The sequence below is a fragment of the Nerophis lumbriciformis genome, linkage group LG19 (genome assembly GCF_033978685.3).
Source record: "Nerophis lumbriciformis linkage group LG19, RoL_Nlum_v2.1, whole genome shotgun sequence".
Lineage (NCBI taxonomy): Eukaryota > Metazoa > Chordata > Actinopteri > Syngnathiformes > Syngnathidae > Nerophis > Nerophis lumbriciformis.
The window spans coordinates 2,302,405-2,320,631 of NC_084566.2; the positions used below are offsets into that span (position 1 = coordinate 2,302,405).

General features: G+C 42.3%; 1 protein-coding gene across 1 annotated transcript in view; it reads left to right on the forward strand.

Moving 5' to 3' along the window:
• Positions 1 to 521: 521 nt before the first annotated feature.
• klhl24a (kelch-like family member 24a) overlaps positions 522 to 18,227 on the forward strand; it is a 49,692-nt gene continuing 31,986 nt past the window's right edge. Inside the window, exons 1-4 of the mRNA XM_061979721.2 lie at positions 522 to 773; positions 8,950 to 9,064; positions 9,140 to 9,984; positions 15,342 to 15,526. Of these exons, the coding sequence (XP_061835705.1) occupies positions 8,990 to 9,064; positions 9,140 to 9,984; positions 15,342 to 15,526 (1,105 nt within the window). The 5' untranslated portion in view covers positions 522 to 773; positions 8,950 to 8,989. The remainder of the gene's footprint in view (positions 774 to 8,949; positions 9,065 to 9,139; positions 9,985 to 15,341; positions 15,527 to 18,227) is intronic.

Consider the following 18,227-nt stretch of genomic DNA (forward strand, 5'->3'; position numbering starts at 1 on the left):
ACCCACTTCTTGTTCAAAACAATGAGCGTGAGGGGTGGGGGGTCTGAACTCAAAACATGAAGCCTTTCAGAGAACTCAAAGGGGACCTCTCAGAAATATTTTGCAACGGTTAAGGAAGTTATGATGACGTCACTTTTTTTTCCCTTTTTTTTTCCTTGACTCCTCCCCTCACCCCAAGAAAGTTTTCACCTGCTCCCCAGCCATCGCGTTCACATTGCTGCCGAGATTGAATTTCGAACTATCCTAAATAACAACAGCATATCCTTCTTTACCGCATTCATAAACACTCGCTTGTGTTTTCTTCCCAAAGTTTTGCTACATTGTGGTTTAATGTTGAAATGTGGGCTGCGTTCGCCTGTAAAAGTCGAGTTTGTTTGCAAACAAAAGCCAGCCACGTGGAGAACCTGGGCTACCTGGGAAGTGTAGTTTTCATTTAGGCGTGGGAAACCCGCTCATACGACATGTTAACAACATTACCCACAATGCACCAGGAACACCAGCTGAGTGCGAGCACTGGGGCAGGAACTTTTTTTGTGTCAAGTATAAATAGGTTCTGTGTTTACAGTTAGCTAGATAGAGCTCTTTGTTGTCGCCTCAAAAAATGTTGTCAAAATGTACGGACTGAGCAACAGCTTATTTTCCGTCCCTTAATTCCTTCAGGAAAGTTATTTCAAACTATATCCAAACACCCTTTTTTTGCCAGAAGACACTTTTTTTTTTTTTTTTTTTTTTAGCTTTCCCACCCGAAAGCGTCCTTTGGAAGCCTTCCTAAGGTAATACTTGTGTTTCTTAACTAATTGTGCTCTGTATATTGTCATTTTTAAGTAATAATGTTCAAATATTTGTCGTGAACACAACAATACAGCGCTAATGTGAGCGGTACTGTGTTGCCCTCGGCCTAACGGTCGGCAAAGAGACATGTTGTCGCCTTTGTTTACGACAAGCACGTTTCCTGTATTGCAATGATACACCAACTGCACCATCGAACCGTTACATAAAACTACTTTTTTTCAGTGTAAAATTAATCCTTTCAATATGTTTGATTTAAAAATGTACATTATTTTTATATAATGCTAATTACATCACAGTTAACACTAGAATAAGTAGCACAACTGTCCACAACTGATTACATTTTAATCCGATTTAACATGAATATGTATTATACATTTAAAATATTGTTTTTATTATTCATAATGTGCTTTGTCAGATGTCCGCTGTGGCCAAACCAGTCCTCAGGTCTTGATGAGGCGCTTTGTTGCGTGCTGTTGGCAGGTTTACTGTACTTACATACGCACATGTAAAAAGACTGTTTTGAACATTAGCCAAAGTTTAAAAATAGCTTGAAATAGATGAACTCAGCCCTCTAGCTTATCATCTGCTGGCTGTTGTCTGAACGAATCCTTGCCACAGTGTAGAAGTCCTATTGAGGTCAGATATATTTGTGACCTTTCCATAGCCCGGGGGTCAGCAACCCGCGGATCTCGAGCCGCATGCGGCTCTTTAGTGCTGCCCGAATGGCTCCCTGGAGCATTTTTTAAAAAGGATGGAAAATGAAAAAAGATTGGGGGGGTACGAATAATTTCTTTGTTTTAGTATGTTTTTTGTTTGAGGACAAACATCACACAAACTTTCCCAATTGTTAGAAAGCCCACTGTTTAATATGTTTGTGTGTATGCTTCACTGATGAGACTATTTGGTGAACATCGTTTTGTCCTACTAATTTTGGCGATTCTTGAACTCACCATAGTGTGGACTGTGACGCAACAGTTTGTTTACATGTGAAAACTTCCACTCCTTCCTTGTCTCATTTTGTCCACCAAATGTTTCATGCTGTGTGTGAATGCACAAAAGTGCGCTTTGTTGATGTTATTGACTTGTTGGAGTGCTAATCAGGCATATTTGGTCAGTGCATGACTGCAAGCTAATCAATGCTAACATGCTATTTAGGCTAGCTGTATGTACATATTGCATCATTATGCCTCATTTGTAGGCATATTTGAGCTCATTTAATATCCTTTACTTTTATCCCCTTTGTATATAATTGAATTTTGCAATATTACATACACATTATCTGTATGTAATATTCGCTGCATTTCAGATGGTTGTTTGTGCGCTATGTTGTTCCAGACCACAGCAAACATTACCTAACTTGCCAAAGATTGTAATAAATCTATTAAAAGAAGACAGCCTGCCGTTTCCTTTAACTTGGACACACACATCTATACCTTTTGGACATTAAAAACCAGTATTTTCCAGGATTTATCTCACCTTCTGAGTAGCCTCTGATTTACTAATGGTTTCTAATGTTGTATAAATGTGTAGAATAAATTTCAACATTTCCGTCAATCAAGATTTGCTTCAGCCTGCGACACATAGTTATTTTGATAGTAGGCTATTGTAGTTAATATAGACACTTACGTCATGTGTTGCCTTCATTATAACACTTACCGGTATATACGGCTTTTTATTTTTTGCGGCTTGCGACAGATTAGTTTTTTTTGTATTTTTGGTCCAACGTTTTTGGTTGCCAACCCCTGACATAGCCCATGTAAATAGGAAATCTATAAATGTGGCATAACTTGTGAGACGTCTTGTCTCATTCAACAAAACCTATCATCAGCTATGAGAAACCCACACTATGGTACTACTTTTAAGGGAAGCATTATTTACTGCTTTGAAATAGGAGTTCAGAACATTCAGATGTTCTCTTGTAATATGTAACATAAACAATGGCTTGTTAGTTTTCCCCGTAATCAAATAAATTAAGTCAAATGTCCATCCATATGTGGCATAGTGAATGGACAAAAGACACTAAGTGGTATTACAGTTTTTGTACTGCTTTGAGGAATAAAATATCTAATTTATTTTGTACTTTTGACTCATTTACCACTTTTTTTGTTACTTTAAGTCTAAATATTAGAGGGACAACGGATGGATAGAAGATTTTGGATCAAAATGGATCTCCTTGTGTGTTGTCATTAAAGCCCCGGGTCCAAGTCGTCCATTCTGTGTCCACACCTGCATGCTTTCACTGTTGTTTACGCACACTGTACCAATGAATCCCTGCCCCCACCTCTTAAAAAAACCTGACTGACAACGGTTGCTCAACCTGTCTCCCGCCTCTTTCCGTCTCCTGTCTCATGGAGACCATTGTGCCTGGGGGCACAACTGTTTGGTGTCAGGGTGATGAGCTATAGTAGATGACATGTAAACACTGTAACAGAGATTCCTTTTGAAAACAATAGTTCCCCAAACAGAATTAAAATTGATGTAAAGCTTTTGAACGTCAACCATCTGTCACTCATTCTTGTGGTTTTTATATGTAAGTGCTTTGTTTGCCTATGGTGAGTGTTGTCAGTTTTACCAGTGATTCAGTCAGGTTGCTATGTTCTGTGTACACATCATTAGATACACCTGCATAATCGTCACCTTTACAAAGACAAAAATGCCCAATTTTCATTAAAACTGTCAGAGAGGTATTGATTTAACAGTGAACACATTATACTTAGAGATTTTCATTATTGTTTTTTTAATCATATAATGACATTAATATAACCAAACTTCAGTATTAGTTACCCATATTATAACAGTTTAGACCAGGGGTGTCAAAATCATTTTAGATCGGGGGCCACATGGAGAAAAATATACTTCCAATTGGGCCGAATGGTAAAATCACGGCACCATAACTTAAAAATAAAGACAACTTAAGATTGTTTTCTTTGTTTGAAAATAAAACAAGCACATTCTGAAAATGTGCAAATCATAATGTTGTTGTTTTTTTACACTTATATATTTGCGGTTAATAGTATTCTATCTTTATATGTCGTTATTTATATTTCCTGAATACATTATGTGATAATGTTCATCAGTCAACTCATTGGTGTTCATTTTGAATTTATCAAGATGAAAAAATTACATCAAAATCAAATTACAGTATGTTATTTATGTAGTTTGATCATTTTTCTCGACTGATGTACTAACATCATGTGGTTTATTTTGTACATATGTAGCATCGTCTACAAAGATAAAAATAATTGCTATTGCGACATCCAGTGGACACATATAGAACAGCTGTTTCTTTCATTCAAAAATTTCAGGTTAATTTTTATACTTAACAAACTCATCCCGCGGGCCGGATAAAACCTGTTCGCGGGCCTGATCCGGCCCTCGGGCCGTACGTTTGACACCCCTGGTTTAGACCTACAGCATTGCTCACTAAAACTAATAAATATTTTACTATTATATAAAATGTATTTATCATTATGATATTTAAATATAAAACTATAATTTCATAATTTTTTAACACTGAATAAAATGTTCTAGATCAGGATTTTCACATTTAAAACTACATTAGAGCTAAGGATGGGTACATTTCACATTTAAACCGATATGGTGCCAATTCCTATTACTTGGGAATCAATACCACCACTCATCAGTACCAATTTCTGGTACTCTTGTGTGTGTTGATAAATGTTAATTGTTTAATAATAAAATCCTGTTTTAATGCAACATTAAAATGAGCTGATAATGGTAACTGTGCTGTCCAGTTGTTATATCTTGTTTTCTTATTACAGTTCTGAGTCTCATTTGCAAGGGTTATATAGTAGTTGCATTTCTAAGATGTTAGAAACAGCAGTGTATGGTGTGGACTAAGGTGTGTTGCCTAGTCAGGAAGTAGTCTTTGTCATGAAGCTGAATGTGCCAGTCTAGTCCTATGTTGTGCCCAACAATGTGTTTATACTGAAAGTATTGTACTTATTACAGTACACACCAGCTGTTTGATTGTAACATGCATCTTGGTTGTGGTTTTTGATGACTAATTTTGGAGGTGTTGAAATCGCCATGTAAGATCCCTTATGCGAATCAGAAGCATGTCTATGGTAAAGCCAATGTAAATTAGCATCAAGCTAGCGCATTTTGGAATTACTGTATGTTCGAGCATTTTCAATCAGGTATACTTGCTTTGTGGCATTGAAAGTTGCAACATTATATAGAGGCCGTTTGGCTGAGTCTTGAGGCTTGAGTGCTTGTGTCCCTGCCAAGTGTTGAACTGGTGATTAGTCTGCAACCGGACGTGACGTTACGAGTAACAAAAGGTATTAAAATATGTATTTTTAAATTTCACGTCGGTGCCTATAAAAGTGCCAAATTCAGTACCCATTCCTAATGACAGCCTGAAAACAAATTTTCTAGAGTTTTTTTTGCTTAATTTCCCATTTCAACATGACTGAAACCAATTTAAAATGTTTTTCGTCATTATTCCCAAACTGCTGCACCTCCCACTGATGGAGGCCCTGATCACATGTTGCAATCCCCTGTTCTCCTGTTTATGCTCGGGATTATCAGGGTGCTTTAGAATGTTGCAAAATAGGGCACTTTTTAAAAATAGTCCAAAAAAACATTATTAGTATATGAATAATAACTGCTAACAATAACAATAAAACCAAAAAAATTATAAACGTGACTTACAGAATTGTATTGATATTGCAGTATATGAATAATTTGGGTCTTAACTGTTACGATCCGCTGCCCGGATCATAGTTTGTTTATGTTTGAGTCACATGTGTTTTCAGCACCTTGAGTTTTGTTTATTTCTGTTGCTATGACGGCAGATTGTATACACCTGCCTCTGGTTAGTGTCCGGGACGCGCACCTGTTGTCCGGGCGCTAATCAGAGGGCTATTTAGTCTTTGCTCTGGCCTCACTCGGTCTGGCTTCGTAGTTTGTTCTCATACAACTGTTAACGACTACTTAGATTTCATGCTATGCTATTTTTTCCTGCTAGCTCCCACGCTAGTCCTTTTGTTTTGCCTTTTGTGCTACGTGCATGTCTTTTTGTTATTAGGGAGGGCGTGGCGCAGTGGAAGAATGGCCGTGCGCGACCCGAGGGTCCCTGGTTCAATCCCCACCTAGTACCAACCTCGTCATGTCCGTTGTGTCCTGAGCAAGACACTTCACCCTTGCTCCTGATGGGTGCTGGTTAGCGCCTTGCATGGCAGCTCCCTCCATCAGTGTGTGAATGTGTGTGTGAATGGGTAAATGTGGAAGTAGTGTCAAAGCGCTTTGAGTACCTTGAAGGTAGAAAAGCGCTATACAAGTACAACCCATTTATCATTTATTTATTTATTCACCATATGATTTATATTTTAAATAAATCATTTTCCTACCTGCAAGCTGTGTCCGAAGCCGTCTGCATCCTTGGGAGAACCACATCCGCATCACTATGCGACCCAGTCGTTTCAGTACGAAGCCAGCAGAAGACAATTCTCCCGCACTGGCTAACGAGGAGTTGGACGAAGGTACGCTCATGGTGTTGCGAGCGATGGAAGCCGAGACGCTTCGCTATTCGACGGAGGAGAGGTCGAATCTCATGTGGGGAGCTGGAGGCTCTCTTATCCCCATCGATTCCCTCTGGTCGGAAGACATCGCTGCTACACCGCAGTACCGTGCGCGCCGTCAAAGACGGAAGCCGGCCAGGAGGTCTTTCCCTCGCCGCCAAGACGCGCCGCTCCTGCAAACTCCTCCCCCGGACCGAAGCAAGCTACATGCAGCTCAAACTTCCCCTCCTCAGACGTTTGGCAACCCAATCGACCACTTCGCCAAACATTCCTCCGATTGGGCTGTCAGTCACATGGACATTTGCAACAGTGACGTCATTTCATTGGCGCCCCCCGAAGAGGTAACTCCGCCCACTCCCGATGACGTCATTGAGCAAGAATTTTTTTTTCCATCATCTGCTTCTTTCTGTCAGCCAATTCCAAATAACTTGTATTCCAAAATAAAACATCAGGACATTTTTATTAAGTGTAAGTCTAGTCAGTCACATTCTGATTTTCAAACTCCACCTCCAGTGACTTTGGTTCCACCCCCAGTGACTATTGCTCCGCCCGCTGCACATATTTTCTCCCCCTGTTCTCTCACCCAATCTCAAGTGGGGGGTGAGAATAGACAATTTGGACAATTTAAAGAGGAGGAGTATACCCCCCTCCTTACCTCCCCCCACCCACCCTTGAAGACGGTTCCAAACCGCAAAGAGCGCGTCTGGTATCCGCGTCTTGAGGGGGGGGCTAGTACTGGGAACTGTGCTAGTGCGGTGGCACAACTTCGGCGTGCTAAGCCGCAACCTCCTGCACGGCCACCGCCACCAGTTTTTCGGCGTGCTAAGCCGCAACCTCCTGCACGGCCACCGCCACCAGTTTTTCGGCGTGCTAAGCCGCAACCCCCTGCACGGCCACCGCCACCAGTCTTTCGGCGTGCTAAACCGCAACCTCCTGCAAGGCCACCGCCACCAGTCTTTCGGCGTGCTAAACCGCAACCTCCTGCACGGCCACCGCCACCAGTCCTTCGTCCTGCTAAGCCACAACCGCCAGCTAGGCCACCTCCAGCTGCACCTCGGCTAGCACCTGTTCCTGCACCTCGGCTGACACACCAAGCTTCGTCTCCAATACCTTCACCAGCGCCGGCTCCAAGGCTGGTTCTCACACCAGCGCCGGCTCCAAGGCTGGTTCTCACACCAGCGCCGGCTCCAAGGCTGGTTCTCACACCAGCACCGACTCCAAGACCAACCCCTGTCCCGGCTCCAAGGCTGGTTCCCACACCAGCGCCGGCTCCAAGGCTGGTTCCCACACCAGCGCCGGCTCCAAGGCTGGTTCCCACACCAGCGCCGGCTCCACGGCTGGTACCCACACCAGCGCCGGCTCCACGGCTGGTACCCACACCAGCGCCGGCTCCACGGCTGGTACCCACACCAGCGCCGGCTCCACGGCTGGTACCCACACCAGCGCCGGCTCCACGGCTGGTACCAGAACCTGCACCTGCTCCACGGCTGGTACCAGAACCTGCACCTGCCTCCACGACGACGACGTCTCCTCCTGCCTCCATGGCGACGACGTCTCCTCCTGCCTCCACGGCGACGACGGCTCCTCCTGCTTCCACGGCGACGTCGGCTCCTCCTGTTTCCACGGCGACGTCTGCTCTCTCCTCGACTTCGTCTCAGCGACCTCGAGTGGTCTGGCTGCGCAAGCGGCGCTCTCGGAGGTGTGTTTATGGACGCCAGTGGCGCAAACAGCAGCGACACCCGAGACGTAGTCGTAGAACTCTCCGGCTGCTGAACTTCTGGCGCCACTCACGCCCACCTTCTCGGCAGCCACGAATGTGGCCTTTCCGTGGTCGCCCGCCTCGCCTGCGGCAGCGGCGTTCCACTCGCCGCCGCCACCTGACTCTTCCCCGGTGGATTCGGGGACACGTGGCCTGGCAACCCACCACCAAATCCTCCCTCCACCCTCCCTGGTCTCTTGAACTGTTTCTTGTTTTTTGGGTTCTAGTTTTATTTCATGTCAAGGGACATCTGGAATCTGTCCTTTAAGGGGGGGGTACTGTTACGATCCGCTGCCCGGATCATAGTTTGTTTATGTTTGAGTCACATGTGTTTTCAGCACCTTGAGTTTCGTTTATTTCTGTTGCCATGACGGCAGATTGTATACACCTGCCTCTGGTTAGTGTCCGGGACGCGCACCTGTTGTCCGGGCGCTAATCAGAGGGCTATTTAGTCTTTGCTCTGGCCTCACTCGGTCTGGCTTCGTAGTTTGTTCTCATACAACTGTTAACGACTACTTAGATTTCATGCTATGCTATTTTTTCCTGCTAGCTCCCACGCTAGTCCTTTTGTTTTGCCTTTTGTGCTACGTGCATGTCTTTTTGTTATTCACCATATGATTTATATTTTAAATAAATCATTTTCCTACCTGCAAGCTGTGTCCGAAGCCGTCTGCATCCTTGGGAGAACCACATCCGCATCACTATGCGACCCAGTCGTTTCATTAACTGTCTCAATTGTTTTTACAAGTGTGCTTAAATACTTCTGGTTAACGTTAATGCTTTTTCATGCACTTTTCTAACACTGCTATAACAATCATGTAAATCGTCTAATGATACGTCCATGTTTTCAAGCTATCTTGAGGTTCCGAGGTGTCCATTGAAGGCTGCAGTCATGGTGTTGATTCTGGGCAGACGGATGAACAGGGAGGACACTGGTATCAGAGACTCACCAGCTGTCAAACGCAAGGTGTATTGAAAAGTCTATTTGTCTTTTAAAGGCTTTGTTTTCTAAATCCAAACCAATAATTGGTTGTTTCTTCAGGTATTTGAGGTTGACTCTAAGACCATAGCGAGCCAGGATGTGTTGGACTTCTGCGCTGGCTCCTCCCACTCCGATGGCATCCTGCAGGTGTTCAATGAGTTCCGCGACTGCCGCTTGTTCACAGACGTGGTGATCAGCGTTCAGGGTCGCGAGTTCCCTTGCCACCGCGCCGTGCTCTCCGCCTGCTCTTCTTACTTCAGAGCCATGTTCTGCAATGATCACAGAGAGAGCCGCGAAATGCTGGTGGAAATCAACGGCATTCTGTCCGAAGCCATGGACTCTTTCCTCACCTACGTTTACACCGGCCGCGCAAAGATCACCACAGAGAACGTCCAGTTCCTCTTTGAGACCTCCAATCTCTTCCAGATCGCAACATTGCGAGATGCATGTGCAAAGTTCCTGGAGGACCAGCTGGACCCGTGCAACTGCCTGGGCATCCAGCGCTTTGCCGACGATCACGCCCTCAAGCAGCTGGCCAGCCGCTGCCATAATTACGCCCTCGCTAACTTCTCCGAGGTGGCTCAGCACGAGGAGTTCCTCGACCTACGCATGGAGGAGCTGGAAGAGTACATCAACAGCGACGAGCTATCCGTCGGTAAGGAGGAAATGGTGTTTGAGGCGGTGATGCGATGGGTGTACAGCGGTGTGGAGCAGAGGAAGCCCATGCTGAAAGCGTTGCTGCACCACGTCCGCCTTCCGCTTTTGCACCCCAACTACTTCGTCCAGACTGTGGAGGGCGACCAGCTCATTCAGACCGCTCCAGAGTGCTACCATCTTCTCCATGAGGCCAGACGCTATCATGTCCTGGGAAATGAGATGATGTCGCCCAGAACTCAACCACGCAGGTAATGTTTACTTATTAAAGTAAAAGTTGTCTAAAAAGTGAAACAAAAGCTATACAGTCGCGCTACAAATATTGCAGCTTCACCACACCGTATATTTTTGGGGGGATAAAGCATATTCTACATTTTGTTGGTCCGAAGGTAAGCATTTTCAAGCATAAAAAAGCTAAATAATATCCATACCACAGTAGTGTTGGGCACTAGAGGGGATCCAACCAATCAGAGCGCGCTGTTCAGCATCATGGCCTCCGATTGGCTCAACCTCGGGCGACATTACTATATTGGAATAAAAGAGTGTCACTGTGACTAGAGTGTTATTTCATGTCGAGAGGGTTCTCGTAATATTGAAAGTTATGAATGATTCCTACTTTGCGAAAATTCTTTTTTTAAAGTTAAAGTACCACTGATAGTCACACATACACTAGGTGTGGTGAAATTACTCTCTGCGTTCGACCCATCCTCTTGTTTCACCTCCTGGGAGGTTAGGGGAGCAGTGAGCAGCAGCGGTGGCCGCGCTCAGGAATCATTTTAGTGATTTAACCCCCAATTCCAACCCTTGATGCTGAGTGCCAAGCAGGGAGGTAATGGGTCTCATTTTTATAGTCTTTGGTATGACTCGGCCGGGGTTTGAACTCACGACCTACCGATCTCAGGGCGGACACTCTATCCACAAGGCCACTGATCGCGGTCAATTAACAGCGATAAACGAGGGACGACTGTATTACAGCTCCATAGATGAGTAGCAGTGTGTCCACTCAGTTTGCAGGTTTGACAAGCACATGCTCTTGCAGACTGGCCAATTAATATACTTAATTGCGATCGCTCCTCTATGACAACTGTCGCGGTTTTATAAAAGTAATCAAAGTACGGTCTCCAAAGGAATGCAGAAGTCAAAACCAGTGGCGTGGTCGCTGCAATAATATAATGGTAAAGGGAAAACACTGGACAGATGGGCTGCTTACAGGAGACGTTTTTTTGAATATTTGAATAATTTTGACTTCTCATTTGTACAACTTATCATTTATAATCTAAATAATACCTACAGTGTATGTTGAGAAAAGTATTTAAAATGCTTATTTTTGTACATTTTTGAAAAAATGTGTAGACCGGTCCCAAATTGAGTTTAAAAACTATATTAAAATATTATTTATACAGGGATAGGGATGAAATGATTAACAGTATTAAGAATAACCGCGGGAAAACTCCCGACAGTTAGTATTACCATTTGAAATCAAAATTATCGAAAATCATTGATTGATAACGGCACATTGATAAACTCACAAACTGAATGGCTTGAATGCTAACATGAAAACAAGAGGCATTAACGTTTTTCCCCATTCAGAAATGACACACCCCAATTTAAACTTATATAAACACTACTGTCTGAGCAACTAAGCTATTTAATTTTGCACATTGAACATACAAGATGTGCTCTCTGCGGACAGAGTGATCATTCTATACTCAGAGGAATACGAGGCAAGGGTCTTTATACGGTGTGTTTAAGGACCGCTGAACACAGTAGAATGCCACAACACACGCCAGAAATAATAATAATATATTTTATTTGTTAAAAACTAAGCCATTAAAACCGATAAAATACTCAAACTCAAACACTATCAGTGGAGCATAAGAAACACAAAACTTTCAAAATGTTGGGTTTTCCAACAGTGTATTTATTTTAGTTGTATAAAAAATGGTCAAAAGATTTCCGTGTGTGTCTAAGTACTTTTTGAGCACATTTAGCAATACTGCTGTAATAATGATATGTTGTGATGATTTTGAACTCTGCCACAGTGCCACCACCATCATTCACTGAACTCCTATTGAGCAAAACATGTGACGTTCATGGATGATGGACACAAACGAGAGAGAGAGGTCACGATCGTCACATCCCTATAAAGCAGGCCTAGGCAATTATTTTGACTCGCCAAATTTAGAGAAAAATATGTGTCTGGGGGCCGGTATGTCTGATTTTTAGGAACACTAATACAAAACCTCACAATAATGTCTGAATGCTAAAAACGTAATGACAGACCGCCTAAAAAACGGAATGGAATATTAAATTTTTTTACTGAATGAGACACCCAGAATGTACATGAAAATAAAGAATGTGGGATTTACATTATCAACTATGTAGGATAAAACACTGAATATTGACAACATATGAACGTCACACCCCCTCTCCATCGACATATTTTACAATCAAGCGAAATGCAACAAAAATGCACCAAACACAGCGAAATATGAACGCGAAGGGTAGAAAACCCCCACCTACAATCTGAAAAAATATCTGATACATCACTAAGCTTTAGAACTTTGTTGTAAAAATCTCCTTCCACGTCTGTCCCTGACACCCGCATTTCAGGCTCTGTAAACACTCCCCACCCACACTGCTTGGTGCGTCGTCTGAGTTGCTGTGACTTAGATTACCATAGTAACTAATTAGATTACCATAGTAACTAGGATATAATGCAAAAGCGCAGATTCCAATCATTGAAATACTTTGTATAGTTCAAGATTTACGGTAATTTGAAAACATCACTGCACATCATAATGACAGCTACAGTTTCCATCCTAAAGTTCTAAAAAAAATTATTTGGGAATGTCCGGCGGGCCAGATTGAAAAGCTCAACGGGCCTTAATTTGCCCAGGTCTGCTATAAATTGATGTCACTGTAAATGTTCTGAACTCCTGTTTCCATGCCAGTGTTATATTGAGCATATTAAGGCTTTACGGAGGCGATGCAATAGTGTGGATGTAGCCCCAGACAGCAAAGTAGTGGAGACTGAATCAACAGCACCTCTGCTGGTTGCAGCTAAGTAGTGCACTTTATTATGCCTTAGCTGCAAATTGATTTGGTAACAATCAAGACATTATTTTACCCAGCCCCCCATTAGAATGACTAGTAGTATACTAGTCATGTACTTGAATAATTCAACCATCACTTAACACAGATAGAAATCGTTTAAAACAGCATTTGTAACCACAAATAATGTTATGATGTTTGATTGTTGTTGTTGAAAACAAACGGCTATTTCACCGTCTTGATGGAGGTCAGAGAGCGAGAGAGAAAACATGCTGAACTTTTGCTTGGCCAGAGGTTACAACTTCAACTTCTGGCAGTGTTGTTGTTCTTTTGTATGTGCGTGTGACAGAGCGACGGTGAGTGTTTTTGTGCCAAGCGTGTCTGCTAACACGTTGCTGAACAAGGAAGCAGGGCACGTTGATACACACTCTCTGGGAAGAAAAAAAGAATCTCAATAATAACATGATGCAACAAACGACCACAAGGAAATGTTGAGTCTTGTACCTGCTGCCAATTCATCTATTCTCCATTCCGCTATGTTTTTTTTTTGTTTCCATTTGTTTGATAAGACAACGGCTTAGTGGCGCCGACTGACGAGTCATTAATGAAATGTAAACCCGAGCACAGGGTGGGCAGCTGCACAGCACACAGCAGCTGCTCCATTGAGGTAGATGACCTGCTGTAACGGCTCATTAGGGACCATGCAAGTTTTTCATCAGATCAAATCTTTGTGCTGTGTATTTTAAGTGCATTGTGTTCGTATCCAGGCAGATCTGTTGAGAGCAGGCAGCCAAGTAGACAGTTGGTCCTCCAGTTTTTTTGCTGTTTGCCCGGGGGGTAGGGATCAATTATCTTCTGCTCATTCTCCCTCTGCTGTGCTCTTGAGGAAGCTTCCAGAACATCAAGACAGGGTCATGTGAATAGATAAATTAAGACGAGCCACGCCTAGTTTGATTGTCTCATACATAATACATGCATGGCAAACCACACCTCCTACCTGCATTTTATTCCATGTTAAGAGGCAAATATGCTGGAAGCCGTATAAGCAATTTCCAGCTATGTGATCACATGGACATGTAGTCATTATTCCCCATGTTTTGTTTTTGTTCATGATAGCAGCCCTTGAAACTTGAACTTTGACTGGAGATAAGTAAAGCTACTCGTGTAGGATTTCTTCTAAAAAAGTATTTATTAAGGGCAGCTGTATGAAAAAGCAGGCTTTGCTACACATCCTAAAATAAGGCCTGGAATTAGGGATGGGAGATATCCCCTCAAATTTTGCGACTACTATATATCTCACGATATAGTATTTGGTATGAAAATGATAATAAAGCCATTTTAAAATGGTTTACAAAGGCTCCTAGTTTGGCTGCTGACGTATGCTTTAACTTATTGCACAATTTCTGGTTGTATTATTTTGTAATAACTACTAAGAATTTACTTGTTGGTTTACTACTTTTAATAGCTGGTTACTTTCTGTTGTAATACTATTAAAAATGTACTAAGCATATATTATTCTGTTGTTTGGATACATTTTATTAGTTTTGGGCGATACTACAAATTAGGGTATCAATCCAATACCAAGTAGTTACAGGGGCAGTAGTGGTCATACTCATGCTAATACTTCACATTTTCAAGATTATTGAATGACAAAATCTTTTATCACAATTATAATCAGACAAAAACACAAGACGGAGGTGCAACAATATACAATATTACAATTATTTCTTACTATTGGCTTTGATTTAAATCCTTAGATTTTTGCCTTTACAGCTTCCTATGCTCAAGGACTGTAAACAACAACAAACTATTTTTTGATTATAAAAAATATTGATTTAACCACTGCAGTATCGACCATATACTGATACTATACTCTATCGTTACTGTTGATATTTGTATCGGTCCACCCACCTCCTGTTAACATTTAAAAGCTGTAGCTTTGCGGCTCGCATTTCCTCCTACGGTGTGTAGTGTAGCATGTTTAGCTATTCTTTGTCCTTCAGTGATAATGATACTTGGAAAAAACAGTTTATTTGCCGCCACAGAGGTGAAGTTTGTTGACTTAGAAGTAAGTGCCACTAAGCTCGCTAGCGGGGAGGCTACATTGCGTTGAGGACGTCGTGGTTCACTTGTTGCTGTCAAATTTGATAGAATTTGTCATCAACATACATTATCACAATAAAACGATAGTATTAACAGCTATATTGTTGACCAAATGTATATCATTTAACCCTACCTGGAACTTCTCTCCCTACTCTTAGGCTGTCGTATGGGTTATGAGGCATCTGTAATGTTGGGTAAGGGCAGAGGTATGGTTTATATGTAAAAAGTACATGGAGCCCTTTTTGGAGTCACACACACTATGGAGAGAGGTGTGGACAAACACAGCTCATTTGCATTTAAGTTACAGACACAAAATGTGGTGTTTAAAAGGTTGGATTTTGGACAATACACTCATGTGGGACTTAAATTGTACAAAATAGTCTATATTATGGGACCTCAAAGTATAACTGCACTAACTAATGTGATCAAACACAATGCTTCTCTCTTCTAGGTCGACTGGCTACTCTGAGGTGATAGTGGTGGTAGGCGGCTGTGAACGGGTAGGAGGCTTCAATTTGCCCTACACGGAGTGTTACGATCCAGTTACAGGTGAATGGAAGTCACTGGCCAAACTGCCCGAGTTTACCAAGTCAGAGTACGCTGTGTGCGCCCTCCGCAATGACATCCTGGTGTCAGGTAAGAACCCCACTGTGCTGCACCGTCATATTATAACGCTGTGCCATCATAGGTTGTAGCAAAATCTAAACGTTGTAAATGACAATAGCAGACCGAAGCGTAATAATTCATATTCACGGTATTTACTTTAGTTTGTAACTCTGTACTGTATATAGGGTCTTCCGACTAGCCTCCTGTCTTGGGTTATATTTACCGTTGCAGCCGACTTGAACCTTCAAGGAAAATATGACAAAAACATCTGGATGCACTCTCCAGACTTCCGTTTTTGCCGCACTACATTCTCTGGTAGTCTGTCGGTAGGTCAGTCTGCAACTTAGAGGATATGCTTTTTATATGTTTGAATGTATTTGATATCATTTGCAGTTTAATTTTCTTTGGCTGTTGGAACCTAGCCAGGGCCATCAAATGGTCTAAGCCACACTTAGTGACAAACACACTGAAATTAGCATTACATCATTCACTGTAACTTTAGAGCCAACAATATTCTTATTCTCAATGTTTTTACACTGTGACATTGGAGGCGAAAACTTTTTTTCCTTCTGAAATATGACCTATTTTGAATGTGCGTTCAAGGATAGGCCATGTACAAACATGCCCAGCATAAGCTGTAAACGTGCTTGAAAAGAAACAGCAGCAGTTAAAAGATGCAAAACAAGAGGATAGGGGGGAGGTCTTTCCTTAAGCTGTCTGTTTATGCTCTTTTTATATGAGCTCATTGCCAAGTCCTCACGTGTGCACCGTCTATCTACCCTCAAGACGCTGCCTGGAAAAGTCAACACACTCCTCCTCCCTTCTCTTTGTCTCGCAGACTTACACATTCACTGACCCATTTTCATAACCACTCTTATCAACTTCCAACTTTACTTCACTCCAGTACACTGCCTATATGCCATCTCCTCTGTAACTGGAGTAAATAATGTTGTAGGGCACAGCTGCACTAAGCTGCAGTCTATTATAGCAAGTGTTTATCCAGAACTAGTCGTGTTTTCTCTCCCAGGACGACAACTCGTCACAGTCATTGCAACACTTTAAACGATGCACTTTATCAAACCCAACAACATTTGCTCATTTCAATATCTCAGTTGTGTAGCTCATATTTTGTAAATATAGTATCTCACTAAAGATAATCAGCATCTATTTAATTACAGTGTATTTTTTCAATGGGCATTGGTAGAGAAAATAAAGTTGGATATACTTTGGAATAGTCAGTGTACAGCTTGTAGAGCAGTGTAGATTTACCACCCACTAGGGTTGTACGGTATACCGGTACTAATAAAGTACCGCAATACTAATTGATTGAAATCGGTACTGTACTGCCTTTGAAAAGTACTGGTACCGTTCTTTCATCTGAATGCAGCTGTGTGGTGGTGACGACAGAGCCGAGGCGCATGATGTTGAGTGTGTCAAAAGGCCCACACAAAGTGCATACAAGTAATAACAGCTTGGAGAGGAAGAATGGCAAAAAATATATAATTCTACTGGTTCATAAAGAGTGTAGTGAAGTGCAATATGGAGGTATTTAGACTTCAAAACTAACAATAAAGGTGACGCTTTAAACAAGGAAGTTTTGCTTAAAAACACGCCTCGCCAAATGTGGCGATTAGTATTACCACCTTTGCTTCAAACTTAGGTAAATAATGAACATTCAGATCTGCACAAGGATTTTAAATAGTGACAGGTAATAATGTAGTTGTTATACCTGTCCTGCTGTTCTGTTCTGGTGCAGACTGTCGTCAAGGAGCACAGGGCAGACGTTCCCTTCAGGGTCGATGTTTTCGTTGGGGGTAACATCGTTTACTTTACCCGCCAAAGGGTCTGCTAAGCTTCGCTTTCAGGTCAGAATGACCAGGCCGCTGATTTGTGACAGTCTTGCATGAAGATAATTGCCTTTCGTCAAGCATGGTAGAATTGTTCAGATCTGGGGCTGCATGAGTGTTGCAAGTCCTGTGGAGCTGTGGTTCATTGTGGGAAACATGAATGCCAATATGTGCTGTGATATGCTGAAGCAGAGCATGGTCACTTGGGAAACTTTCCAACATAAAACGAGCCCAAACACACCTCCAAGATGTCTCACTAAAGAAGCTGAAGGTGGGGGTTATGAAGTGGCCAAGTACGTGTCGAGACTTGAACCCGAACGCTGAAGCTTTTTATGGCTACGTTCACACGTTCAGATTTTTTTGTCAAATACGATCTTTTATATAGTCAAAATGCAATGTCTAATGTGAACGCTGTCTGATGTCACATGTGCTGCAATGTTTACAGAAGGTTCCAATTAAGTCTCAGTCCTGGCGCGTTGGTGGCAATTTTTGCAATCAAAGTCAACATTTTCCCAACTGAATTATTACGTGTGGAAGATTAAAGGGAAGCTGCACTTTTTCTTGGAATTTTGCCTGTCGTTCACAATCATTATGAAAGACATGACGGATGGATTTGTTTTTTTTAATGCCTTCTAAATATTAAATAAAACTCTGCTTAAAGGGGAGCCAATGGGAGCTCCACTATTCCGCCCATAATTTCCGATAAATAACCATTCAAAAAGCGGCAACAATACTAAATTTACATTTCGTGACTTGAATATTAACCAAGTTTTAGTGATATTGTTGTTATAAGCGCTAATGCAAGCAAACTATTTATCTATCAATTCCGTGTGTCCCTATGTTTACACCGAGGGGTCTGCTGTTTCCTCGCTTCCCTGATCCCT